Source organism: Lissotriton helveticus, chromosome 8 (genome assembly GCF_964261635.1).
Source record: "Lissotriton helveticus chromosome 8, aLisHel1.1, whole genome shotgun sequence".
NCBI lineage: Eukaryota > Metazoa > Chordata > Amphibia > Caudata > Salamandridae > Lissotriton > Lissotriton helveticus.
In genome coordinates this window covers 920,406,339-920,433,247 of record NC_136069.1, presented here as the reverse complement: position 1 = coordinate 920,433,247, position 26,909 = coordinate 920,406,339, and the positions used below count along the sequence as shown (strand labels likewise).

General features: G+C 46.3%; 1 protein-coding gene across 5 annotated transcripts in view; it reads left to right on the top strand.

Moving 5' to 3' along the window:
• LOC144773006 (uncharacterized) overlaps positions 1-26,909 on the top strand; it is a 2,495,654-nt gene that overhangs the window by 2,161,277 nt on the left and 307,468 nt on the right. For all 5 annotated transcript variants that reach the window (XR_013599895.1, XM_078657750.1, XM_078657753.1 and 2 more), the window contains exon 18: positions 18,809-18,838. Coding sequence is in view for 4 of the 5 variants with exons in the window: in XM_078657750.1 (XP_078513876.1) it covers positions 18,809-18,838 (30 nt within the window). In the remaining variant the exon portion in view is untranslated. The remainder of the gene's footprint in view (positions 1-18,808; positions 18,839-26,909) is intronic.

The following is a 26,909-nucleotide window of genomic DNA, read 5'->3' as shown; positions in this document are numbered from 1 at the left end:
ATTCAGTATATCATGACTACCCTGCGTCTTGTACTCAGGAGTCCAAATAATTTGATGACACTCGTTGCCAGATTTAGAACAATTCATCCTTAACTCGGTGCCAGCCTCCTCCTTTGCTTGCATCATTTCTTTGTTCATTACACAAAAATTTGAATTTCCCTGAATCGAAGTGCTCTGGGCTTCTGAAGTCGATCCTTGAAGCTCACAACGAAGATTATCTGTAATTACTGGGACTTCCGTTTCTGACACTGTTTGTGTTGAAGAGACAGACATTACCTTTGCCCCGGCTTTACTACACAGGTGCATTTGTGCATCTCTGGTTATACAATCTGGAGCCCCATTTTTACCTGCTTGATGATCATCAACTTGCAATATTAGCGGTATTGATTCAGAAGACATATTCTTATGAATAACTTTTGACTGCGTGAACTCTTTAGAACCAGGATCGGTGTTTTTATTGTAATTTTTGTCGAGAATAGGGATGGACATGTGATTCGTTCTTGGCATCTCATTCTGCTGATTATTTGCAGTGTGTAAGGGACTAATCGCACTGCTTGATAATTGGGAGCCTTTAGATTCATTTTTGGTCATCTGCTTACCTCTATTAGACATATCATCACTTTCTATCACATCAGAGCAACTTTCACTAACACAATCCTTTTTTGTTAATCCTGGGTTTAAATTTGAAAAGATGGGATATATTCCGTTGCCTGAGTGTGGGACAGCTTCGTATTTCTAGCTTTCTGCTCTTTTTTCCTTTGTCTCTTAGTTAGATTTTTCTTTATTGGCTCTGCGATAATTGCCTCAGTAACGGCTATTACATTGATGTCTTCACTCATTTTAATGTTTCCGGGGCCGAGGCTGTCTTCTTTGTTAAGTAACTGACCTGTCTTCTCTGCAATTTGGAAGACAGTATCCCTAGTTGGGGCTGCTGGGACCAAATCCCTGTGCACCATGTTGACTTGCTGTTGCCAAGGCTTTTTAGCTCAGCACCCCTGAGATCTTCCGAGTTACAAGAAGCTCCAGCCTCCAGCACCTCACTTCCTGAAGAACAGAGTCCCCCCTGCATCTGTTGCATCGTGGACCTCCGACTTTGGTGAGCTGCATGAGGTCCTCTTGCGTCTCCTGTGGCTCCTCTTGAGGATTTTCCTTTGCTTCAGTGGGCTCCCCTGCTTGCACATGGCCTGCTATGCAGGTCCTCTCTTCAAAAACCCTCCCTTGAATTCCACCAGACTCCTTCACAGTCTTCTCTAGAGGTATCTTCTTTGAAGTCTCCCATTACTTTATAAGTTGTGCTGCGAAGTTCGGGCTAACCAGATTCTGCCACGTAGTCAGAGCATTGCATCGATCTCGCCAAGCTGCAACGGTGGTGAAACACTGTCCGATGTGTAGATCTCTGGAGGCAAAGAGTTGATTCGATGCGATGCGCTGTTTTTAGTCCTGCAGCCAGGCCAATGTGCTGGGTTCTGCTAAATTGCAGATGGGAGGTGTGTTGAAATCTGTGTTGCAAATTTCTGGGCCACTTTCGGTGAGCCAGGCACAGGAGCAGGGTTAGAGGATTGGATACTCCCTGAGTTTCAAGCAACAGGTTGTAAGCTAACATGCCCTTGGAGATCACTTGGAGTGAAAGCAGAGTCCAGCTCTCCTTTAGTAGATTCAGAGAGCAGCAGGCAGCAGGGAAACAAACAGAAAAGCAGGCCATGCAGATCAGCAGTCCCGTTAAGTTCTTTAAGCAGCACAGCAGATCTTCTGGCAGTGCTCCAGTTGAAAGTCTAGTAATAACTGATTTCATGGGGAAAAAGACCCAGTACTGGTGAGGGTGACTTCAATAGGACACTGCATATTCAAGTGAAGTGTTAGCACCTCCCTTTCATCCTACCCAGGCAAAGCCATCAGAATGGAGATGTTTGTAGATGGGTACTTACATCACCCCAGCCTTCTTGTGTTGTGGCTTTCTAGAGGGAATGCACAAACTCTAGCTGTCACAATGCCCAAATGTGTATGGGAGACAGGCTGCAAAGCACAGATAGTTCTAAGCACAGAGAAATGTCTACTTTGTAAAAGTGGCATTTCGAAAATATTAATGACAAATACAACTTTATTAGTAAGGAGGATTTTGTCATCACCATTATAAACATATGGAACATGAAAAAGCTATCCTTCTCTGATCCGGAATTATAGCTTTAAAGTGTATTAAGGAATTCCCAATGCTAACCTATGAGAGGAGTAGACCTCACTGTCGTGAATAATGAAATAGGTCGTTTGTCACTACTAGGAAATGCAAAACATACCAGCACAAGTCCTACCTTTCATTACACAGCACCCTGCCTTAGGGCTACCTATGGCCTACCTTATGGGCAACTTATGTTTAACAAAAGGAGAGTTTCAAGCCAAGCAAGTAGTCTAAAATGCCAGGTCGAGGTTGCAGTAAACTGCACACGCTGGTTCTGCATTGGCAAGGCTGAGACAGATTTGAAAAGCTACTTCTGTGGGTGGCACAATCAGTGCTGCAGGCCCGCTAGTATTTTACAGGCCCTGTGTATATGGCATACCACTTTACAAATGATGTACAAGTAAATCAAATATGACAAACAGGTGTAAACCAATTATACCATGTTCAGAGGAGCGTGCACATGCACTTTAGCACTGGCTAGCATTGGTAATGTGCCCAGAGTCCTAAAGCCAACAAAGAAAAGGTCAGTGGAAGGCAAAAAGTTTGGGTTGAACATTCAGCGAGGGCCATTTTCCAACAGTATTTACGACAAAAATGTGGCACACCTGAACACCATGTTGATGGAATCAATGCTGTAAAACTGAAAGCATTTCCTACAGAGAATACTGCAGTAAACAAAGAAATAAGGGAGCTTAATAACAAAAAAGTCTCCCTGAATTTTCAACCCAGAAAAAAATTCCCAAATCGCGCCACCACTTCAGTGTACTTATATGTTTTGCACCACTTGTGAAAAACATATAAGTAATTTGTGCATCCAATATTCAAGTGATCAGTTAGATAAAAAAACATAAAAATGGCAACTGGTTTAAAAGTTCTTGGTTTCTGTTTGAGAGCTCAGAAAATGCCAACATTTTAAAACAGGAAAGTGTGAGGTTTTGAAAAAAATCAGGGGATTGTATTTTCTCCATTGACTTCTATTGAAGCAGAGGGAATTTCAGGCCACAGACAGCTGAAAGAAATTAATGTTTTGCTTTAAAAATCAGGAGTCTCCAATTTTTATGAGAAAAAGAACCCTCTCCATTTTATTGATTTGAAAAGGAAATGCTTCAGCTTTTACAGTTTTGATTCCATCAAGATGATTTCTGGTGTTCAACACTTTATTAATAATTACAGAATATTATCACTTTAGTCATTCATTAGAACTCTGTGGGGAGGGAGAGGGCAGGAGCATTGAACTTGCACAACAGAGGATAAGGGGGAGGGAGCAGGGACAGAGGCAGTATGCTGACCAGGTCCAACATGGCAGGGGATCAGTAACAGCACAAAGGACCGTGCAAGGCAGGCAGGAGGGGCAATGGCTGAACAATGGAATACGTAGGGGAAGGTGGAGAGGCAGTAAACCAATCATGCAGGACAGGCAAGAGGGGTTGTGGCAGTACAACGCACCATAGAGGGCAGGAAAGAGGGGCAGTGACAGCACATCGGACCATGGATGGCAAGAATCAGGTTGCAAGAGCAGCAAGCTGACCACACAGGGCAGACGACAGTGTTATTGGCAGCACAATAGACTACACAGGGCAGACAGGAGAGAAGTGATAGTACAACAGACCATGGAAAACAAGAGGGAAGGGGCAGTACAAACACACAGACAATGGAGGGCAGTGGGGTGCTAGGCAAGGGCAGCGTGCTGACCACTTTGGGAGGCAGTGACAGCACAATGGATCATGGAGGGTGAGGGCAGGGGCATGCCAATAGATCATGGATATCAGAAGGGAAGGGATAGGGTCACAGACTTAGAACAATACAAGGCAGCGCAGTGGGAGGGACAACAAGTTCACCACATAGGGCAGGCAGGAGGGGCAGTGGAAGCACAATGGACCATGCAGGGCAAGTAGAGAGACGAATGGCAGCTCAATGGACCATGGAAAGTTGCAGCGAGGGGGCAGGGGTATGCAGATGAATAAGAGGCAAGGGGTGAGGGTGGCAAGAGCAGTAAGGTGCAATGCATGGCAGACAGGAGGGGCACTGGCAGCAGAATGGGCCATGGAGGGCACTAAAGAGGGGCAGTGGCAACACTATGGACCCTGGAGGGTGTGGTTGATGAAGTAGAAGCACCGATGGAAGGCAAAGCGGAAGGGACAGGGGGAGCAAGCTGACCACAGTGAGGAGGCGGGATGGGCAGTGTCAGCAAAAGAGGACACACAAGGCAGCACGAAAGAGGGGACAGAGGCATGCACATTGACAACAGAGGGGCTGCGGAATGAAGCATGAGCAGCAAGCTGACCATACAGTGTGGGCAGGAGGGGCAGTGTCTGCACAACACACCATAGTGGGCAGGGAGGTAGCAGGGACTGCACATGGATAATGGAGGGCAGGGGGCAGAGGGGGTGCAGCAAGCTAATTATGCAGGCAGGACGAAGAGTGGAAGCATAACGCACCATGGTGGTCAGAAGTGACAGGGTAGGGGCACATGTAAAACAGATGAAAAGGGGGAAAGGGTCAAGGGCAATATGCTGATCCTGCAGGATATGTGGGAGGGGCACAACAGACCATTTATGATAAGCATGATGCTCAATAGCAACACAGAAAACCACGTCGTTAAGGGAGAGACGGCAGGGGCATGCACAAAGGACCTTGAAGGAAAGAAAGAAGGGTTGAGGTGGAAACAGACAACAGAGGGCAGGGGGAAGGGAACAGGGTCAGCAAGCTGACCATGCAGGGTTGGGTAGGAGAAGCAGTGGTAGCACAACAAACGATCCGGGTCAGGCAGGATGGGAAATGGCAGCACAACAGACCATGAAGGGCAGAAGGGAGGGGAAGCACAACAGATCATGGAGCGCAGGATAGAGGAGATAGGGACATGAAATTGGATAATAAAAGGCTGGGGGAAGGGGGTCAGGGACAGAGGCAGCAATCTGGCCATTCTGGGTGGGATGGACGAGCTGTGGCAGCAGCATGCCCATGATGGTAAGCAGGAGGTTCAATGGCAGCTCAATGGTCCGTGCAGGGTGGGAGCCAGAGGAAGGTTGTAGGATGCTGACTCTTTATATGCTATCCCAAAGTAAGGTATAGTGTGAACAGAGTAAGCCTGGGTGGAGCTGGCTCTTTATATACAATACCAAAGTAAGGTATATTGTGCACAGAGAAAAGCCTGGGTGCAGTTCGCCGTGTTCTGTGTAGTGGAACTCCACAAAGTGACAAAAAACTGCTGGAGTTCTACGTGGAGATCTGCGAGTAGCGGAGTTCATTAGGGTCATGCGGTTCACAATGATTTTGAGCCCTGGCTGTTTGGCCCATGCTTAAAATCATCACGAATGGCACCATGTGTAGCGCAAGAGGGCATAGCTTCCTTTCTGCTGCTCAAGTAGATTTTCTACTTGAGCAGCAGCTTTTTCAACACAAATGGAAGGTTTCTCAACGCATGTGGTCACCACCTGGTCATGCTATTCGCTCTGATTTTGAGGCTTGGGTGTTTGACCTGCGCTGTAAAATTATTGTGCACAGCACAATGCACAGTACAAAAGGGTGCAGCTTCATTTCTGCTGCTCATGTAGATTTTCTACTGGAGCAGCTGCTTTCTCGACGCAACGGAAGGTTTCTCAGCGCAAGTGGTCGTGACCTGCCGCAACCACTCACATTGAGAAATCCGACTGCCCGCGTTGAAAAATCTAGCAAGAGGTGATTTTCCTTGCTCGCCAACTAGACCTTGGCGAGTGCGAGTGCAGAAAAATCTCATCGGGAGGTGGTTTTTCCTCGGTTGTGCTCGCCAACTTGACGTTGAGAAGCGCGAGCCATGAAAAAAACTCTGCTCCATGGAGCAGGCTTTTTGGAAACTCCATGTCCTGTGCCGAGTGTGGAAAACACCGTAAATTCCATGAACGGAGCGGAGTTCACCTCCCAGGATTAGCACAGAGTCCAGCAGATCCCCAGAAACTTTACTGAGGCTAAAGTACATAATACTAATGCTCTCTTTTATGGTAGTCTGGGCGAGCAGTTAGGATTATCAGAGGGCAGGGCCAACCATTTGTTGTACACACACAGGCAAGAAATGATTCTACACACTCAATGACTAAATCATAGACCAATGGTTTGTAAAATTATTACTTTTTGTATATTTATTTCATAGAATCAAAGATACTTTGTTGCAGTAAAATACGTTTGCAATATCACTGTTTTTCAATGTGGAAAATGGACATTGCATTTTTCAATCAGTACAATGTTATTATATAGGAGGAAAACGCAATCATTAATATTCATATTCAGGGAAGTAAATGATTTACTATTTTGAGCTTTTGGATGAAGAATCAGTACCAGGAAAGGTTTAGGTATGTGATCTCACTGCACCACCAGCGGCACTGGGGCAGCTGGGTGCAGAGGTCACACTCAGGATCTGGGGCCAATGTTGTCCAATGGAGAATGGGGACATCAAGTGGAACTACTTACAGGTAAGTAGTACAGTTTGGTTACCCAGTCTCTAGGCCTTAAGGTATACACAGGGGGTCCACAAGTCAGCACCAAACTTACATTCTCAGAGGCACAGAAACAGCTGGGTGTAAAGTGTCAACACAGCATTGGGCACTCAATGCAAAGAAACAGAGAATACTGAAATCGGAAAAGGCTGCACGCTCAGGCCAGGAGGCTGGACAAAAGATACCTACAACTGCACAGGAAAGTTTGGATGTGTAGGAATGTCAGGACACTGTTTGTAAATCTCCTCAAGGCCCAGGGGCTTAGGGGGTGTGTACTTTTGCATCGGAAGCCACCTTACAAGTGTGTTGTCGTGCACAGGCTGCAGGTGTTCAGTTGGAGCCTGGCACGGGTCAACCCACAAGGGACTCTTGCTCAGGATCGCTGGGGAAAATGTTCTGGACCGGTGGACTACTTGGACTTGGGCAGTGGGCGTCGGGTGCAGAGGTGGTCAACTTAACTGTTCCGCAGGCAGAGCACCTATCTTTAAAGTTGGTTTTCTTCTTGACAGGCCAGCTGTCCACAGGAGATTAAAAGTATTTTTAGAAGGCAGGCAGTCCTCCCAGGCACCTGTAGTTCTCTGGGCTGCGGGACAACGCGCTCTTCTGTATCAGAGTCTTTGAGGGCTGCAGACTGGCTGGTAGGGCTGGGGTCAAGTCAGTTGGTGTTTTCAGACTTCTCTGCTCATTGGCTCTTTTTTGTCCTCTTCTTTGTAGGTAGTCGGTAATCTGAGTGTAGGAGGCTGGTTTAATATATGGTGCTCACTTATGTAGGTGTAGAACCCTGCACTAATCCAGACAACACTTATGGTGATTTTAGACAACCTTAGAAAGCTCTGTAAGTGGTAGCTGTGGAGAGCAACCCTCAGGATTAGTCCAGAAGGAGTATAAAGCAGCTTGTTTTACCAGAACATAATCGTATTGGTATAGATTAAGTGAAAAGGAACCACACAGTGTATTTATAAAAATAGGTATTTATCATTAAACACTCGCTAACACATAAAAATATCACCTACCCGGAGATATACATGCAATGCACACTTTGGCAATAGAAACAGGTAAGTAGATCAAGTATACAATGGTCATCCGGGGGAGACTAAACTATATGCTAAAATAATGGGATGTAAACCAGAACTCACGTCAAGACTGTACACAGAAGACGTAGAAGTGCTGGGGACCCAAGGAACCACCAGAGTTAAGTACCCAGGAACCCCACAGGAGCCTTGTGCTGAGTGGAAACATGCCATGGTACTCAATTCAATCAATAGGTAAGTAATGGCTGCAATTTTAGAGAAGCAGGACCCTTCCCAGTGGACCCTGATGAAACCCAGTGGAAGACAGAAGGTTGGAGAGCCATAACACCTGTCGATACCATAGGAACTAGGATACCTACACCAGGGAAGCAGGGTGCATAGGTGCAAAGTGGCATCAGAAACTGCCATCAAACTCAATGGAGGACTTAAGGAAGATGCATCTGGTGAGGAAGTTGAAAGTGTCCGCTGGACCTTAAAGGTGGAGTCACAATGAGGAGTACCTGCAAGCAGAGGGGAGAGAGTCTATGCCACTCAGGAGTGACCAGGAGACACAGAAGACAAATATCCACGGATGTTGCGTGATGCAGGAGAGTTGACGTTTACCTTGGAGCTGCAACTGTGTGGACCAGGCGACGCTGTGACCAGGAGCCGTTCACAGCTGTCCCACATCGGATGTCGAGAGTTGAGGGGTCGGTGTCCGCCAGGAGCACCATCAAGCCTTAGCAACTGCACACAACGTGGCAAGGAAAAATGGGGCAGTGTCAGGGCTAGCAAGGTCCAAGTGATTCACCACAAGCAGGGGAGTCGGTGCAAGGGAGGATGATGATCTTGGCTACAGGAGATGCTTCAGGTTGGAGCTTCTTGGAGCCCGAAGATCTTTGAGGAAGAGAGTCAACAAGCCTTGTTAACAGACAGTCGATGTGGTGCACAGGGGTTCTGTTCCAACAGTTCCGATGAGGGATACTGGCATCAAGCTTGGTGAGAAGAGAGTGCAGGCCTTGAGGGAGTTGCAGAACCACCTGTGTTGTTGAGCCTTTCAGAGTCTGTGGGAGACCAAGATCAGCAGTCCGGTCAGCTGTGTTTCTCTGCCTGCAGATGCAGGGGAGTGAATCCTTCATTTCAAGGGAGATTCCTTCAGGCCTTGTGAGGATCCTGTATGGAGCACAGCAATGGACGTTGCAGGACAACAAGACAAGAGCAGCAGGAGTCTTCGTAGTTACAGTATCGGTGCTCAGAGCAAAGTGTAGCGAAGTCCAGCGTGCCCAGACAATCAAAGATGAAGTGGTTTCTGATCTGAATCTTGTCCCATGACGAATCTAGGGACTCACCCACAGGTAAGCCCTTAAGTACCCTAAGGACAGGATTGGGAAGATACAGGGGTCCCTCCCAGAGGAGGGGCTGGAAAGAGGAGAGGATACTTACAAAGTCCTTTGTCCAGTTTCATGCTAGAGCGGGAGCCAACTGCTCCTTGAACTGTTTTGAACTGGAGTATGCAAAGAAGGCAACAAATTTGCCTGTCAAGCAGTCACCGTGACGCTAGCAAGCGCCCCCACCCTTCCCCAATACACTAAACCCTGTCTGGGAGGTGATGAAACCTCCGTGTGACACGATATCTATCGTTCTCCCTTCTCCTGCTCGAGCTTGGCTCAGCAGCAGGGGGGCAGAAACATGTCCCTGGTTGGCAACAGCCCTTGCTTGCTGTCCGGTTCTGGAAGACTGGTACCAGGAGCACAGAGGGCCTCCCAGAGGAGCTTTACAGTGCATAGAATCATTCCTCCCACACCGTGTATGGTGTGGGGGTATGATTTGATACCAAAGATGACAGGGTTTGTTACAGCCAGTTTAGAGATGGTCCTCGCATTATGACGCATGGCCACTCTATATATCGTAATGGCTGATGCACTTACAACCCGGGAGACTGAACTCCAAAGGTTGTAGGGGCATCCAGATAATGCAGGGGTGGCCTCACACTTAGAACCAAACACCCTGCCTTCAGGGCTGGAAGGCCTGCCTTGGGGGTGACCTATAGGTTTCAAGTGCAGTGACCTCAGATATAAGGAAACTTATATCTGTCGTAAGTGGTGCTAGCATCAGCGTACAAGGGATGCAACGGCAGGCATGTAGTCACAGTTTGAGTGGTCTCCCTTGGGTGGAACAATACATGCTTCAGCCCACGGGAGACCCCTGGTGTACCTTTGCCCTGGGTACTTTGGTACCATATACTGGTGACTTATAAGGGTACACCAGGGGCCAATCTGGGATACCTAAGTACTCACCATATCCATTTTAGGGAAAAAAGCACAGGGACTGGGGTCCTGATTAGCAGGTGTCAGAAACAGCATAACACCAGGTAAAAGATGGGGGTAACCATGAAAATAGATCCTACTTTCCTACACTGAGGATTATGTTTCAGGGGTGCCAATAAATGCTCAATTTAGGAGTGTTAATAAGGTTAAAAGGTAGTAGCCTATGGGCTACTTACCTTCAGGGTGCCTACCCTCTTTGTATGTCAACTCCTTCTGGTGAGATTGCATATCCCTAACCCTATTGGCTATAATCCTCCAAAACAATATGGAGAATTTTCAAAGGAGTGGGTAACTTCAGCTCGGGGCACCTTAGGGGAGGACCAGGCTGAGAGGGGCATGCCTCTCTTGCTTAATAATATTCCCGCTGACATTGTAGCCAAAAGTAAGGCTCGCTCAGGGGTGCGGGTATCTTCACTAGCTGGAGATTCCCTGATCAGCATAACAAAGGGTAGAAAACCTGTGAGGCTCTGCATCGTTCAATGCTGTTCCTTCTTGGAGTAGGTGTGAAGCACCTCCACCCAGAGCAGGCTTTGTTTCTGACCCACAAGAGCAAAAGGCTCCCATTTCAGGCAGTCAGAAGCATGTCTAGAGATGGCAGGGTGCAGGCGAGTTGTGCAAACACTAGAAGTTTGGTATGCTTGCAGGGGCACCTCTGAGGTGGTCTCTGACTGCATTTATTAATTAATCAAACACTGGCAACAGTGTGGGCTAATGAATCTGAAATGCCTTATACCAAACATCTTGGAATTTGGTGAAATATCATGGAGCTGTGGAACCCGTAGTGACAAGTTCCAACCCACCCATGCACTCATTATGTGCAGTAAGCTGGCTCTGTATATACTATACCAAAATGAGGTGTAGTGTGCACAGAGTACAGTGGAACCGTAAAGGTAGGCAGTAGTAAAAGTAGAGAGCACCTTACTCTCTATTTGTGGTTGTGTGAGCGAGCAGTAAAGCTTTATTAGAGGGTAGTGCCAAGCATGTGTTGTACACACTCAGGCAGCAAATGATGTTACACACTCAAAAACTGAACTCAGATGAGTTTGCTTGTATCAAAATATTATTTAGTTATGTTTATTTTCTAGAACCAAGCACACCTGGTACAAGTCAATGTGAATGGTACTTTTCAAGGCAGGTTGAACAATACAAGAAAGATTAATGAAAATGTCTTTGTTACAGGTTTGTAAATATTTTCAATACAGTGGAAATTACTGTTAGATTACTTTTGATGACTTTCCAGATTACTTTATGGATTACTTTTTCTACTCAGTGTGATATGCCTAGATATCACACTTGGACATTTCCTAGACAAAACTTAAGTAAAGCAGGTTTTAATTATTTGCATTTTTTCAAGTTCTCATACAAATCCAATTCCACACTTAGAACAATTTTCAAAGAAAACCAGTCACTTTATTCCTACGGAGAAAATGTGGTTATCGGTTAACAGGTAAGTACTTGGTTGTGGGAGTTGGTATTCTGGGGGTTAGAAACAGGGTTTTCCCAGGGTCAAGGATGCACTTTTGAAACACCCTCAGCGCCACTAGGGCGGCCGAGTGTAGAGTGCTGAGGCCCGTTATTATCCAAGGGGAGATAGGGGCCTCCAGTTGGTGGCTGCTCACGAGCAGGCTACAAGGTTGTGGGAGCAAAGCTCCGAGTGTTAGGCTCAGGGTAAAGGGGGATCCGAGTTAGCACCCAAGGTACTGTTGTAGTCGAATCTAGGACTCTAGTTAATATTCCCGATTTATGCCCTATGTGGTTATATTAAATCATATCCTTATATAGGCATAAGAATCATACCTATATTAAGTCATAGCCAATGCAATCCAAATACGGCAAGGCTACTCCCATAGACTCCTAGAAAGCACAACGTGTTCCTAAACAAACCAAGCCTCCAGCAGCCCGGGAATTCCCCCTGCTTCTGTATTGATTTGTCCTACAACTCCTGGAGTCCTGAAAGAACTGCGAGTTCTTAGTGACGTCTTATGTCCAACCTTACGTCAAACTCGGCACCTTCCAGGTATAAATATACCAGCATCTGCCCTAGTAAAACACACGGTGGTTTGGAGCAGATCAGCTATCTACTTGCCCGACGCCCTGCTGAAGCAAGTGCCGAAGGAAGCCGACCCTCCCATTGACGCACTGAGAGAGACGCTGTCTTTTCTCCTGACGAGAAATCCAGCTCCAGTGTTTCCCTGTCACCCTTGCGGGTTGCTGGGAGAACGAGTCCTGAGAGAGAGATACAAGACCTCCTTCATTCTATAACCAAGGTACGGAGCTGATAAGACTCTTAGAGAATTCTTGATTCAGATTCTTGGCAGAAACTATCTTAACTCAAACTACATCTCATTTACTCCGTCCCATGTACTAGGCTTAGGTTAGGTACACCGGGGTAGGCGTATCTTAGAAGCACCAGTTGAGTACGTTTAGTCATTATTTTATCATTGTATGTATTTTATCCGTTTTAAGTAACTTATGGCTTAGAAACCGTATAAATGCTTTTACAGTATTATTTCACAATACTCCTTTTACTGTACGCACTTTACTTTATGACAAGTATTGCAATTGTAGCAATTCACTTCTCTTGCATGAGAAAGAAGACTGCTCAATAAATAACCACTTTTATTGAAAACGCCCGTCCCTCTGTTTCTCTGCACTTCTGGTGAAACTAAGCATGCACGATTGACTGAGTGAAATAGCTATCTATTGTTTCCGCGACTCTGGAGATATCCTCCTTGTTCTAGGGGAGCAGTTGTCATGTTTATGCGGTTGTCAGACACTAATCCCTTCTTGTGTACTCGAGAAAGTTTCTAGTGACCTCTGAGCTAGCTGGCATTCACAATTAAGTCTAACATATTCAATAAAGACCTAGTCGACCTCAGTCCTACATCTAAACTATAGTTTATGTTATTCCAATCCGCAGAGCCTATTGGAAATATAGGAACTACACTACAGTACACCCGCAATAGCGCTAGGGCGGTTGGGTGAAGGGTGCTGTTTTGACGTTGGGTGTCCTGTTGTTTGCAATGGGGATTCTCCAGTTGCAACAAGACTGCAGGCTGGGGGACGAAGATCTTCTGGAGGTGACCACCGATGGGAGAGGTAAGTTGGGATATCTGGGGATGCTGGGACAATGTCGGTTGGGCCACCCAAGACCGTGGGACGTTGGGTGCAGGGGTGTTTTTTGACGGCTGGTTTTCCTTACCAGCTCTCGACGCGGTCGGGGGGATCCTCTGGAAAGAGGCTGCCGGCTTCACTTAGAGATTCGAGGCAGGTCAGGGATCACCAGATCTCCGATCTGGATCACCAGGAAGACCTTCTTGTGGTATTGGGCCACTCAAACTCAGGCGTTGGGTGCAGAGTGGTGCAGACTCATGGAGTTGGCCGGAGCCAGAATCTGTGGGTGAGCAAATGCGGTGGTCATGGGAGACAAAGTCTTTGGCTTGCAAGGCAGGGCAGGTCCTATGGGTTCTTGAGTCTACTGGCTGCAGGACACACCAGGCTTTTGCAGGAGCAGGTTTGAGGTGGGGACAGGCCAGTGGGCGTCCTCCTCTTCATATTTTTAGCACAGTTTCCTTGGGCCTTCTTCTACTCTTCCACTTGTCGGGTCTTGTCTGAGGAGGCAAGGTTCAGGGTTACTAGATTTAGGGTGTTACAGATAGGTAAAGGCTAGGTTCGATGGGTCCCTTCCTTGTGGTGGGTACACCCCCTATTATGCCACCCTCCAGTGGGGGTGCATATGCGTCATTCTGGTTGGCTGAGTCACCTCATTCGCAAGATGGGGGGACTGAGAGTTGTGCTTCACCTCGCCTCCCCCACCTGAGGAGTGGGGTTGGCAAAAGGTGGTCACACCTCCCTTCCTCATTTGGTTTTCCCGCAGATTCTCCTGCCCAAAGTGGAGGTCAGAACCGGTGGGGGCCAGTTGCTGAAAGCAGAAAAATGACTGGGGCAGCTCACAAAGGCAGCAAGCCTTTGAAGCTTCCCCTTCATGGACCCTGCCCATCCCAGGGTAGGAGGCTTAACACCTCATCCCTGGATGTGCTTTGTCACAAACCCCTGAGAGCAGCAGACTCTCGACCCAGGGGTCCACAAGTATGTCTGGTGGTGGCAGCTGAAAGCAGCCACTCAGCCTGGTCACTAGTGTTAGGTCGTTTTTCAGGGGGCATCTCTAAGATGCCCTCTGAATGCATTTTTCATTAAGTCCTACACTGGCATCAGTGTGGGTTTAATGTGCTGAGAAGTTTGATACCAAACTTCCCAGTTTTCAGTAAAGCCATTATGATGCTGTGGAGTTAGCAATGACAAACTCCCAGCACCATACACTCTTAATGGCATTACTGCACTTACAATGTCTAAGAATTGGCTTAGGCACTGTAGGGGTACAGGGCTCATGCACCTGTACACTCATCACTGGTATAGTGCACCCAGCTAGAGGGGTGGCTGACTTATGCCAGAGGGCAGTGGGTTGTAGGCATTGCACGCAGGGATGTGTTCCTTGTCGACTCTTCAATTTGTTCTGCACAAAAACATGCAGACTACAAAGGCAGTGTGTGTGTGTGTGTGTAAAGGTACAGGGCCTTTAAGGGTGGCACAATAAGTGATGCAGCCCTTAGAGGCCTTCCATTTACAAGGGACTGACCTGTGGCCGAAGAATGCTAATTGGGTTTTGTTTTTAATGCCGTTTAAGGAAAGTACATAGGCCCAGGGTACATCAGCAGTTTAGCAAAAAGTGGGGGCAACCATGCAAAAAGAGGGCACTTTCTCGCAGTATGGCTTCACCGTGCACTTATAATGTCTAAGGATGGACTTAGACATTATAGCGGCACATCTGCTCGTGTAGATATGCCCTCATATGAGGTATAGGGCACCCTGCCTTAGGGTTGTAAGGCCTGCTGGAGGGGTGACTCACCTATGCCTCTTGCAGTGCTGGTTGGCTTGGCACACAAGGATGTGTGCCAGGTCGACTCTTCACTTTTGGCAGCATCTAAACACGCAGTCTGCAGTGACAGTGTGTATGTGTTTGGTGAGAGGTTTCCTAGGGTGGCAGAATACACGCTGCAACACTTAGAGACCTTCTCTGGTCACAGGGCCCTTGGTACCACCTGTACCTTTGACAAATGACTTATATGTGTGACAGAGCACTGTGAACCAGGGAGGGGGGTAATCCTACTAAAGGTAGTACCTTCCTACAGGGGCACACACATGTACAGTGGTGGGCATAGTAGAGCAGGCCATGCACAGCAAGCTACATATGGTAGGTGGGAGGGGCAGTGGCAGCACAATGGACCATGCAGAGCTGGAGAGAAGAGGCAGGGGCATGGTCTCGAACAATAGAAGGGGGTGCTCGTAGGGGCAACAAGCTAACCACAGAGGGTAAATAGGAGGGACAGTGGCACCACATCCATGCGAGGCAGAAGGAGGGAGGCAGGGCCATTGACCCAGAGGGCAGGGAGGAAGGGGCAGGGGCAGCAAGCTGACCACAGAGGAAAGTCCTGCCTGGGCAGGGACATCACACTGATGAATACAAAAAAGTGATAGATGGAATGCTTGAACTAATCTCAACGACTAGTAAATACTCAGTTCCACATCCCAGACCATTGTTATTTTGCACATTATGCCACCTTAGTTTGAACCTGCCAAATGAATATCAGTCTGAACTGCCATGCTAGGTCCTCCCTGAGCCAGAACACAAGCAACCATAGACTGTTTCACTGTTTTCATTAGGGCTCAACAATCTCGCCCAGTGCTAAACTTTCCGATCACTGGTAACCTTGTAGCATCAAAACTTCATGTGACCAAAACAAGGTACAAATGATTATCTGAGAGAAGATATAAAGTCCAATAATGTTAGATATTTCATAGAAATTTCCTTTTACTCTTCGAGATGAATACTCAAATCGAGAAGTATCTTTTCATTTGACATGATTCGTCATTGCTTGAAAAAAACATGTAGTTAAAACGAAGTCATTGTTCTGGCTCAAACATGTAAAATTATGAAACTTTGCAAGTTATAATTATGGATGCACACAACACACATCATACATCATATGGTGCCATTTGCCATAGTGTTGCCTTCATAGTTCTTTTCTTTGTTTCTGTACCATTGGCAAATTGATATGTTGAGTATGGAGGGTGGCATGAGGTATGGTGTGGGTTGTGTGGTTGTTACCATAACTGAAAGATTTCAGTGGTTTAACGCATTGCATCGAAACCACACACACACATCTAATGTCCTGAATCCCACTGTAATGATCCGTGTTGCAGCTTGTATGTCACGTTTGTTGACCTAAAATCGTCCTTTGATATGATTTCTAGACCAGAACAGTGGAGTATTTTGGCCGACATGCACATGCCCTCACCAATGTTATCTCTCTTAATCTGCCCACACAAAGACAATTATGCACTTATAAGATGGGAAGGAGACAGACACATTTGACAGAAAGAGTAACAGTCTACAAAGACGTTTCACAGGAATGTGTGCTGGCACCGACCCTGTTTTCAATTTTCATTAATGACTTTGCTTCCATCTTGGCACAACTCGAGGAAGATGCTCCATTGTTGGGAGGTTTTAAAACTCCATGGGGCACATGCATCAAGGTAGGCTTTTCCGAGTCCTTAATTGCGATTATTAAGGAATCGCAATTAAGGACTTGCAAAAGCCTATGCATGTAGGAATCGCTATTAAAATAGCGACTCCTAAACATTCCTTAATTGCGACTCGCAAATTGCGAGTCGCAATTAAGGAATGGCTTATCATTCATTCCTATGGGCCTACAAGCCCATAGGAATGAATGGGAAATTGCATGCGCAATTTGCGAATACCAATAGGTACTCGCAAATTGCGCATGAAATTTTAAGGGTGAAAGGGTGTCAAAAGGACACCCTGTTGCATCCCTGAAATCGTGATGTGCACCCATGTAGCGCAAACACATGCCCCAATGACGTGTGTGTGTAACCTGAAACTTTAAAAAATGCACTTTAATGCATTTTTCTAAGTTTTTGCTAAATACCATGAGGTTGAAATAATCAGTATTTAGCGGTCCATAATAGTGAAATGCTATTTTAAATGCAATCTTGCAATGCATTTAAGGCATCGCAGTTTGCGTTTCCTTTAATGTAATTGCTAATTGCGATTTTTGGATTTGGGAGGATCCATCCCAAATGCAAAAATTGCGGTCGCAAAGGGACAGATTCTTCAAATCTGCCCCTTTGCAAGCGCAATTTTCAAGGATTCATGTGCCCCCAATTCTTTTATTTGCGGATGACACCCTATTGTTTTCCAAGACCTTTTCAGACCTCCAAAAACATTTAGATCATTTTAACGAATTCTTAGAGGCTCAGGGCTTTGAAACCAACACTTCAAAGACTAAGATGATGTCCTTTAAGGCAGCCTAAATCTTTTCAGGGCAAACCAATCCTGGGAGGAACCTCTCTTGAGCAAGTTGACTCCTTTATATATCATGGGGTCACTTTTGCACGGCGTATGTCTTGGTAACTGCACATTAATAAGGCCATAACCAGGCTAAAGCAGATCTTTGGCACAATACTTAAGTAGTGTTCAACATCTTATTCTAAACCCCTTACTCCTGCACTTCAAATTTAAGATGCCAAGGGCCTGGGCTCAAACCTGTATGGGGATGAGCTGTGGGGATTTGCCATACATCATGACATCACTAAAGGTGTCTCAGGAATTCGACTACCCTCCAACCTTGTACCCCTTTATACTCCTTGTTTAGTGGCGTAGGTGTTACAAGGGCCACATACAAAACTCGTCTATGGCCACTGTTGTACTGAATGGGCCTGTAGACCACTCCTGAGATTGAACAATAGACTGATAGCCTGAGGGGTGTCATGAAGGCTGACCAATTTAACTCAATCCTATGGCTTCCAAATATGAACTCAGCCTTGTATTCATTAGGCTTTCATGATTTGTGGAACCAAACTAATTCATCTGTTTTCCTATCCAAAGATGAGTTCAAAATGAAATACTGGTCGCTCGTGGATGACAAGGTTGTTTGGAAGTCAGCCACTCTTAAGCTGACAAGTGACTACATGGACATCCAGATACGGTGTGGGCGGGAACAATTCTGGGATGTAGTAATGGTGCCATTGTATAGGAAGTTTTATTTCCAGTTTTGTATAGGTACCCTAGCTCTTAGGTCATTCACAACAGGTTGGAAGGGTGAAGGAGGTAGTACTTGCCCTCCGTGTGACCATTAGAAGGAAAGTGTTTCGCATGTTTTGTTTGCTAGCCCAGGCTTTTCATCCCCCCAGCATAAATGGCTGGTGCTAATATTTATGTCACTAGGTGTACGGAATCACCAGGACGCTCTCCGTATTCTCAGATCAGACTCTTCTATACCACTGATCACCTCTGTTGCAAAGATCTTGGGAGAAATGTGGGTGCTACGCAAGAAAGCTCTAGGCTGATCACTTGTCTGATGATTTAACTCTGTTTGTCTTATATGTGCCCTATCTGGGTTATTTCTTTTAATATCCCATTATTAATGATATGTCATATTTAGAAATGATGTTCATAACAGTATATACATACATATCTTATATGATTTTGGGAAAATGTATGCTTTCTTTTAACTGTTTCACCGTGCACATTGTTGTGTGATGAATTCTTCTTTTATGACCCTGGTGGCCGAAATAAAACGTTTTAGACCCTGAAATTTTTTTGTTGGAAATACTAATTTTCTATTTCAAGTGCTCATCTTAATACTTAAATCTTTTCAGTGTTCTTAATGTTCTTTGATACTAGGATCAGAGGGACATCATCACAGATCACAACATCTGACTGTTAACCCCTCTATTTTCTCACTGCAGAGTACTCCCCACAAGAAGACGCTGGTGGCAGTAAGTCTTATTTTAGAAGTTGTAGAGAGAACAATTTAATAATGTTAGATAATGTTTTAATGAATTAATGAATTTTTAAATAGTTTACATGCCATAATTATTGTTGTTGTCAAGACTATCTTCCAAGTGGTGTTTATTTGAAGTTAAGTAGCAGTCTAGGTCACACATTATGAGCAAAGATCACATATCTAATGGATCACAGTCTTGAAAAAAAGTAATATAATTCAAAATACATCGGATTGGGGCATAAAACCGACAAACTTTGAGACGATGTAAAGTAGGTCATTGACCAAAACACTTGTTAAAAAACTTCTTACTTATAGGTTGGACACTAGGTATACATGATACTTTCAAGACACCTGTGACCAGTTGTAAAGTGTTGGGCATCCAAGTTGGTCCTTGATGGCCTTCGTAGGTATCCAGAGGTAGGGGAAATCCCCTCTACTAGACACTGTACTAGGACACCACTATATGTCAATCAATCAATCAATTAGGGTTTGTAAAGCGTGGCTACTTACCCATGAGGGTCTCAAGGTGCTTGGAAGGGGAGGGGCGGTGGCTGCTGGTCCTTCTGCCCTTAGGCCTCCAGTGAAAGAGCCAGGCCTTGAGGTCCTTCCTGAATTGGGTCAGCAATGGGGATTGTCTGAGGTGGGTAGGCAGGGTGTTCCAGGTTCTTGGGCAGACCATGAGAAGGATCTTCCACCAGTTCTTGTCTTGTGGATCTGAAGGACGTGACTGGTGGGGATGTGGAATGAGAGGCGGTGGTTCAGGTATGCTGGTCCTACATCGTGGAGGGCTTTGTAGGCATGAGTGAGGAGTTTGAAGGTGATTTTTGCTGATTGGGAGCGAGAGGACTTCTCAGAGGTGTTTGGAGATGTGGCTGCAGTGAGGGATGTTGAGGACCAGTCTGGCTGCTGTGTTTTAAACATTCTGAAGTTTCCTGAGGAGTTTCTGGCTGACACTAGCATAGAGTGTGTTCCCGTAGTCAAGCCTGCTGCTGATGAGTGCATGGGTGACTTTTTCTGGATTTGGTGGGGATCCATCTGAATGTCTTTTGAAGCAGGGGGAGCGTGTGTAAGCACGATGAGACAATGGTGTTGATCTGATGGTTCATTGTGAGCGAGGATGCCAGTATGATGCTGAGGATACAAGCGTGGTTTGTCGGGGTTGGCAGGGTTCCCAGGGTGGAGGGCCACCAGGACGCATTCAATGCCGAGGGTGAGGGTCCTAGGATGAGGCAGGTGCTCTTCATCCAGGTGGCGACAGCTTTCATTCCGCTGAGGACGTTGTTTCTGGCGATTGTTGGTTCGTTGGTGAGGGAGAGGATCAGTTGTGTGTATCCAGACAGTGACTTCAGAGGAAACACAACTCAAATTGGTGAAAAAGCATGAGCCTAAAAAATGCAACAATAACAAGGCAAAATAAATTAACTGTTGTTGAACAGCATTGTCCATGACCCACAGAAAAGGAGGGAAATAGAAGGAGCAGACATGGTAAAATTCCAGAACACACACACACACACACGAATAAGACACATTACAAAGCAAACTTTTACAACGCATGCCTTTACAACGTGGTTTTTACATTGCAACATCCATTACAATGCATGATTTTACAACACATGCAATCACAACTCATTTTTAGAAACTACACTTACAACGCATTCCACTACAATCCGTACCATTACAATGCATAATACTTTTAGGGCAACAGTCGTGTAAGTGTTGGATAGTGCAGGGGTAAAAATTACGATTCCAGCTCCAGTGAGTGCAACAGTAGGGTAAGTGTTGGATAGTGTAGGGGTAAAAATTACTATTCCCACTCCAGTGAGTCCAACAGTAAGGTAAGTGTTGGATAGTGTAGGGGTAACAATTACTATTCCCACTCCAGTCAGTGCATCAGCAGGGTAAGTGTTGGATAGTGTAGGGGTAAAAATTACTATTTCCCATTACTTACCTTAAAATGTGTTGTAATGGCATGCTTAGTAGTGACATGCGTTGTAATGGCATGCGTTGTAGTGACATGCGTTGTAATGGCTGCGTTGTAATGGTATGCGATGTAAGGGATGTTGCGTTGTAATGACTGCGTTGTAAAAGTAGTGCGTTGTAATGACTGCATTGTAATGGTTGTTTCACCCACACACACACTACACACAAACATCAGACATAGGGGAATAGAGGACAAATATAGACGAAAGTAGACAGCAATCCCATTGCAAAATACCCAAATCATTGCAAACCGTAGACCAGTTCTTGCTGAGGCTTTTAATACCCTCTGTGGTATCACCTGACATAAACCTCCTGTTGGAATGACTTACTTTATCTTGGATTGGAACTATTTTACGGAAAGGAGTAATGCAAGTGCCATCTTGTAATGGGAGCTGTTTGGAAGGAATTACCTCATCCTCGTTGGCATCAACTTTTTGCAGACTAAGGGGTGGATCTACAAGGAAGTACTGCAGGCGGCAACGCAAGTCCATTGGCTGAGCCACGCTGCGGCATTTCCGAAGCACAGGAATTTTACATATTTACAATAATATGTCGCATTCCTGTGCTCTCCCCTGCGCTGGTGCACAAACTGCAGCCATGCGCTAGCACAGGCACCCTTGCACCATAGTGCAAGGATGCCTTCATCATGGGGAGACCTTCCTTCACAAAAACAATCACTACAAGCATTTTCCTCTTTCAATGTGTGCTGTGGAATGCAGCATACTTTGAAAGAGGGAAAAATGAGGAGAAATGAAAACATTTCTCCTTGTTGCCTCTTGCTACGCCTCCCCTGCGTATCATTGACACGCATTTCCAGATTTACGATTCCTCGTAATTCTGGAAATGAGTCTCGTTCCATGGGTGTTGCGTGGGAACACCCACAGCAACACCCATGGAACGCCCCTTCCATCCAAAGTGCTGCGTGTGAAGGGGCCATAGTTACTAGGAGAGGAAATGTCACGCATGGTGGCTTTTCCTCTCCTTGTAAATATGGAGAAGTGAAATGCGCCTCCAGTACATCATAAAATGTGACGAACTGGTGGCGCAGGGGGCTCGTAAATCTGCCCATTAGTATATATAGTCCTTCTTTTTTTGCAGGGACATGCACTCTGAGGAGAGGAGAAGTCATGCTGCCAGTCGTCCCTTCCAGGTTGGCACTTTGAGGAGCTGATAAGGATGCTCACCAGTAACCATCTAGGATAGGATGAACATATTTCTCAGAAAGAAACATAACAGCCATTTGTTTACATTCTGCTATTCTGGAAGGGCCAAGAGTAGATAGATGAAAAATATTTTGCATAAAATCTTCAATATTTTTTTGTAACATGAAATGTATCACTCTGCTTGCTTTAATAATCATCTGGACATAATGTTGGCATTCTCAAATCGTGTAAGTGATTTCTCGTTTGTTGTGACCGTTGGTTTTCAGAGGAAACAAATAACATTTTGCACCTTTTCCTAATTGTTTTAATTGGCATGGACATAAATATGTAGGACAGGCCGATAACATACCGTCCGTGTCAGTCACAGAAGGTGTTGCCTGGACTCCCGGGCACGAGCAGCACAATGCAGGATCCCTGATGCGATGCTGGTTATCCTGGGGAGGGGGCTAGGTGGCTATTGGAACTCTGTGCAAATTAATTGAAGCATGGGGAAAAATACGTACGTTCTGACATTGAAATTAGTGATCTGTTTTTTTCTTTTGGGTAAGTTCATTAGACTCGTCAAAGAGATGCATGTAGGGCGGTTTCAAAAACCCATAGAATCTGTTTATCACATTTGCCCTCCAGGGCAGTATGGTATGTTTAGTAACTTAGTTGCACAAACATAATAGATTTACACGAGGTAGTCAGATACTGCTGAGGAATGTTGGGGGATAGGTTCGATTACACAACCTTGTGTGAAGGAGGAACCCAGTAATTCGGCATTATGAAACTACAGTGCCTTCTTTACTTTCATTTTTGGATGTCACTAATATCTATACCTGTAGGCACAGCAAGTGGCAAATTGAGGTTAATAAATTAACCTGTTAGATCAAAAGGCTACAGGATTGCCCATGCAAACCTCTTGACAAACCTAGTATGAAAATGTAACCCATAAAGGTTTGCAACAGTCAGTAAAAAAGCTGGATTTGAAACATTGCATTTTCCTGTGACGGAATGTGGTCTCGATAGAACACGGAACCCCAGCCCCTGGGTTTAATGTTAGTATGTTCTCCTCTACCCTTGTTATCTTTCTTTTCCCTTAATTGTCCTTAATTCCCCTTGTATTTGCTCTCACTTGATGGGAGGTTTGATGGAGATTCTAGGGACCTAAAGAGAAGGAGAATGGGGTGGTTGTTTGTACCGGGAAATGCAGCCTTGTCTGAGTCTGCTGCAATGCCTGCGCCTGCAGTACAGCGGGTGCTTGTCATAGCTGCCTGTCTGTTCATACACAGCAGAACTTTGCCTCTGTGTGCGCTTATCTTTTAACTCAGTCACTTGCAGCCTGTTCTAAGAATAAATTGGCAGCAGAACACCTCGTGCTTGGTGACTTTGTCTTGTGTCTCTGACTTGAGGGTCGAAGAATATGAGATCTGTTAGTAACTCACTGCAGGCAAAAAGCATTCTTCTTTAAAATCATTCTCCCGTGCACTGAGGTTCAATGCAAATCTGCTTGATTATTGTTAGTATAAGGTTAGAGAAGATGTACAGTCTACACAGGCAATGCTGTAGACATCTCTGGCATCGCAGCTACCATTTCTTGGTGTGCTCTGGGCTGAAGTTCCTTCCATCGTCAGAGCATCCTGGAAGATGCAAAAGCATTAAAAATAGTGGTGCTGAGGAGGAGCTTCGCTCGCAACCAAGATGGCCGCATGAGCACAGGGCTCCCGAGACCCTCGCAACCTCCTGCATTTATCCTGAAAATTATCCTGACCTCATTGACGGGTTATCAAAGACGAGCCATAGCTGAGGCGGACACCGTTGTCCAAATTTGAATCTGACTTCGGGAACCGGAATAACAACAATTTGAATATTGAGGCCTGCCCCTCGGAGTTGCCCGGAGCTCGAGTTGGTATGGTGCCCGGGCGGTAGTTGAACAACAGCGGCCTGAGTAGACACTGACTTGAACTTTCACTTTCGTTCTCGAGGCTCCAGTCTGATCCTATCTGAGAGCGAGCCTACTACTAGCAGAAGCTATTTGATGGCTCAGCGATCATAGGTGATGTCCTGACTGCGTATACTGGGCCTGGACGGCCTGTGCCCTCTGGTTGCCGCTGATGGTTTGATTGCAGTTCCCGGTGTGGCCATTTTCTCTCGTTGCCCGCCACTTTGGAAGGCCTCCTTGTCCGTGATGGCAACCAAACCTGATGGCGACAAGCAAAAGTCCAAGATCACTCGGCGAGGTGGCTACACCCAAGCAAACAATATGGATCGATATGCCCAATCTAAAGGATCATCGGCAGAATTGACTTTGCAAGACGTCATGGGCGCCCTTGATGGGATAAAGGCATCCATCGGCCAACAATTTGAGACTCTCGCCCACAAGCTGGACATCGTTTCGATCGATGTTAATTTAATCCGTACGGATTTATCAAAAACCAATGAAAAGGTCAAATCTTTAGATCTGAAAACTTCCAGCCTAACGGGTGATGTGTCCGACTTGCAGACAGAGGTCCGCAACCTGCGGACCTCTAATGATCTTTTTGCCCGCCGGTTGGAGGACTTTGAAAGTAGAGCCCGGCGTAACAACGTACTCATTATTGGGGTCCCGGAGAAATCGGAGCATCCGGCGGCTGATCTTTTTGTGGAAGATCTTATCACCAAACACCTCGCTCGTAAAGGTCTGAGCAAGTTCTACGCGGTTGAACGAGCCCACAGAGTACCGGGTGGTAAACCGAAGTTGGGTGCCCCGCCGAGACCTCTCATCGCAAGAATCTTTAACTTCTGGGATAAATACGCTATCCTGTAGGCCTCACGGATAAGTGGACCCACGAAATACGAAAATACCACTGTAAGTTTCTACCCGGACTTTACACAGGGAGTCCAAAAGCAAAGACTTGGATTTCTGGGCGTCAAACGACGACTGAGGGAGATGGAACTGAAATACGCAATGCTTTTTCCAGCTAGGCTGCGCATTGAATTCGAGGAACGAACATATTTGTTTGATCGTCCAGAGATGGCGGGAGACTGGCTCGACACTTTGCCACACCAGCGTGGCCCGGGAGGAACATTATGGAGGAGCGGAAGGCGGCCCGACGGAGCAGGAATAGGAGCATGGTTTCCGGTCACTTTACTGATAACCCTGACTATGGTTCGATTACTTTTATTGTATGATTTGATGTGTCATACCCGGGGGTGGCGGGGCGATTGGCGGACTCTTTCCTCCTCTGGGGTTTCTTTTTGTAGACTAGTTTGATATCAGGGCGACAGGCACACTGCAAGTTGGGGTGGATACTTAGTCTTACGCAGGGGTGCAGGGTGGGGGGATTTGTAACGGGTTTCTGGTTCAAGGGTGGGGGGGTGTTCAAGTGGGTGTGTTTTGGTTCAGTGCAAGGCAACATAATGTTCTATCAGTTGATTTGGATGCTGAGTTCCGAGGAGGGTTGGATCCGCTTTCACTTTTGGGATGGGGGTAGGGGATTGAGACTAATGAGTTGGAATGTGAATGGGTTGGGGGACAGGATAAAACGAGGGGTTGTGTTACAATTGTTGAAGCGACTTTCCCCTGATGTGGTATTGTTGCAGGAAACACATTTGATCGGTAACACTTGTCATGCCATGAACCGGAGAGGGTATCGCCTGGTTGCCCATGCGGGGTTCTCCTTTGGATCCAGAGGGGCGGGTATCCTAGTTAGGAATTCTCTCCCCTTAGAAATATATGCAACAGTCCTGGATGATAGGGGGCGCTACGTAGCTCTCACTGGACGATGGGAGGGTAAAACTATATCCTTGCTCTCTGTTTACGTCCCCCCGGGTCTACAGTCGACAACTTTTGCTGACCTGGGGCGAATAGTATTGGGACTTCCTGAGGGGAATCTGGTCATGAGCGGAGATTTTAACTCGGTTGTCTCTGGCAGGGAGGATCGATACCCACCCAGGGACCTCACAGGGTCACAGAATTGGCTTAGTGGCTTTATAGACACACTGGGGTTGGTGGACTGTTGGAGACTGCTGCACCCGGCCCAGAATCAATACACTTTCCACTCGGGTACACACGGTAGCCTTTCCAGGATTGATTACATTCTGATGCCAGCTGCGCAGGCCCCCTACGTTACTGAGATCCGACATCTAGCTCGGGGAATATCCGACCACTCTCCACTGTGGCTTCGGATGGGCGGAGGGGCGGGTAGCCCCAATTAATCCGTGGTATCTCCGTAACCCTAAGACCCACGCGGCGTTGGTCAAATCCCTTGACGAGTATTTTGTTGAGAATCTGGGATCGGTATCTTCTGCAGTGTCGCTCTGGGAGGCTTTTAAGACGGTCATCCGAGGTCAGGCGTTGTCATTGATTGCTGGTGCGAAGAAGAGTAGGAATGAGGAGGTAGTTAGACTCGAGACAGAGATCACCGAGCTGGAGCGTGATCTGGAACTGGGCGTCACCCGTGAGAAGATGCATGTTCTGCGTCTTAAACAACTTGACTACAGGGCGTTTGTCACGGATGCCGCGAAAGTCATGGGCAGGGAGCAGCAGGGTCGATTGTATGATGTCGGGGATAAAGCTGGCAAACTGATAGCATGGTTAGATAAAAAAGAGAGGGCTAGTTGTGTGGTTCCCGTGATTGAGAGAGTGAATGGTATGCGTGTGACTGAACCCGAGGAGATCGTCCAGAGTTTTGCGGAACATTTCCAGGAAGTGTACTACCCCGTATCTGATAAGCCGGAGGAAGACTCCAATTTATTGTTGCGCGACATTGCATTGCCCAGCTTATCTGATTCTGATAGAGAGTTGCTGGATGCCGTAATAACCGCGGATGAAGTGGCTCTCGCTATTCGCTCCATTCGTTTGGGGAAGGCGATGGGCCCTAATGGTCTCCCCATTGAACTTTATAAACTGCACCCTGATAAAATGGCGCCATATCTTCGTGACATGTTCTTGGAATC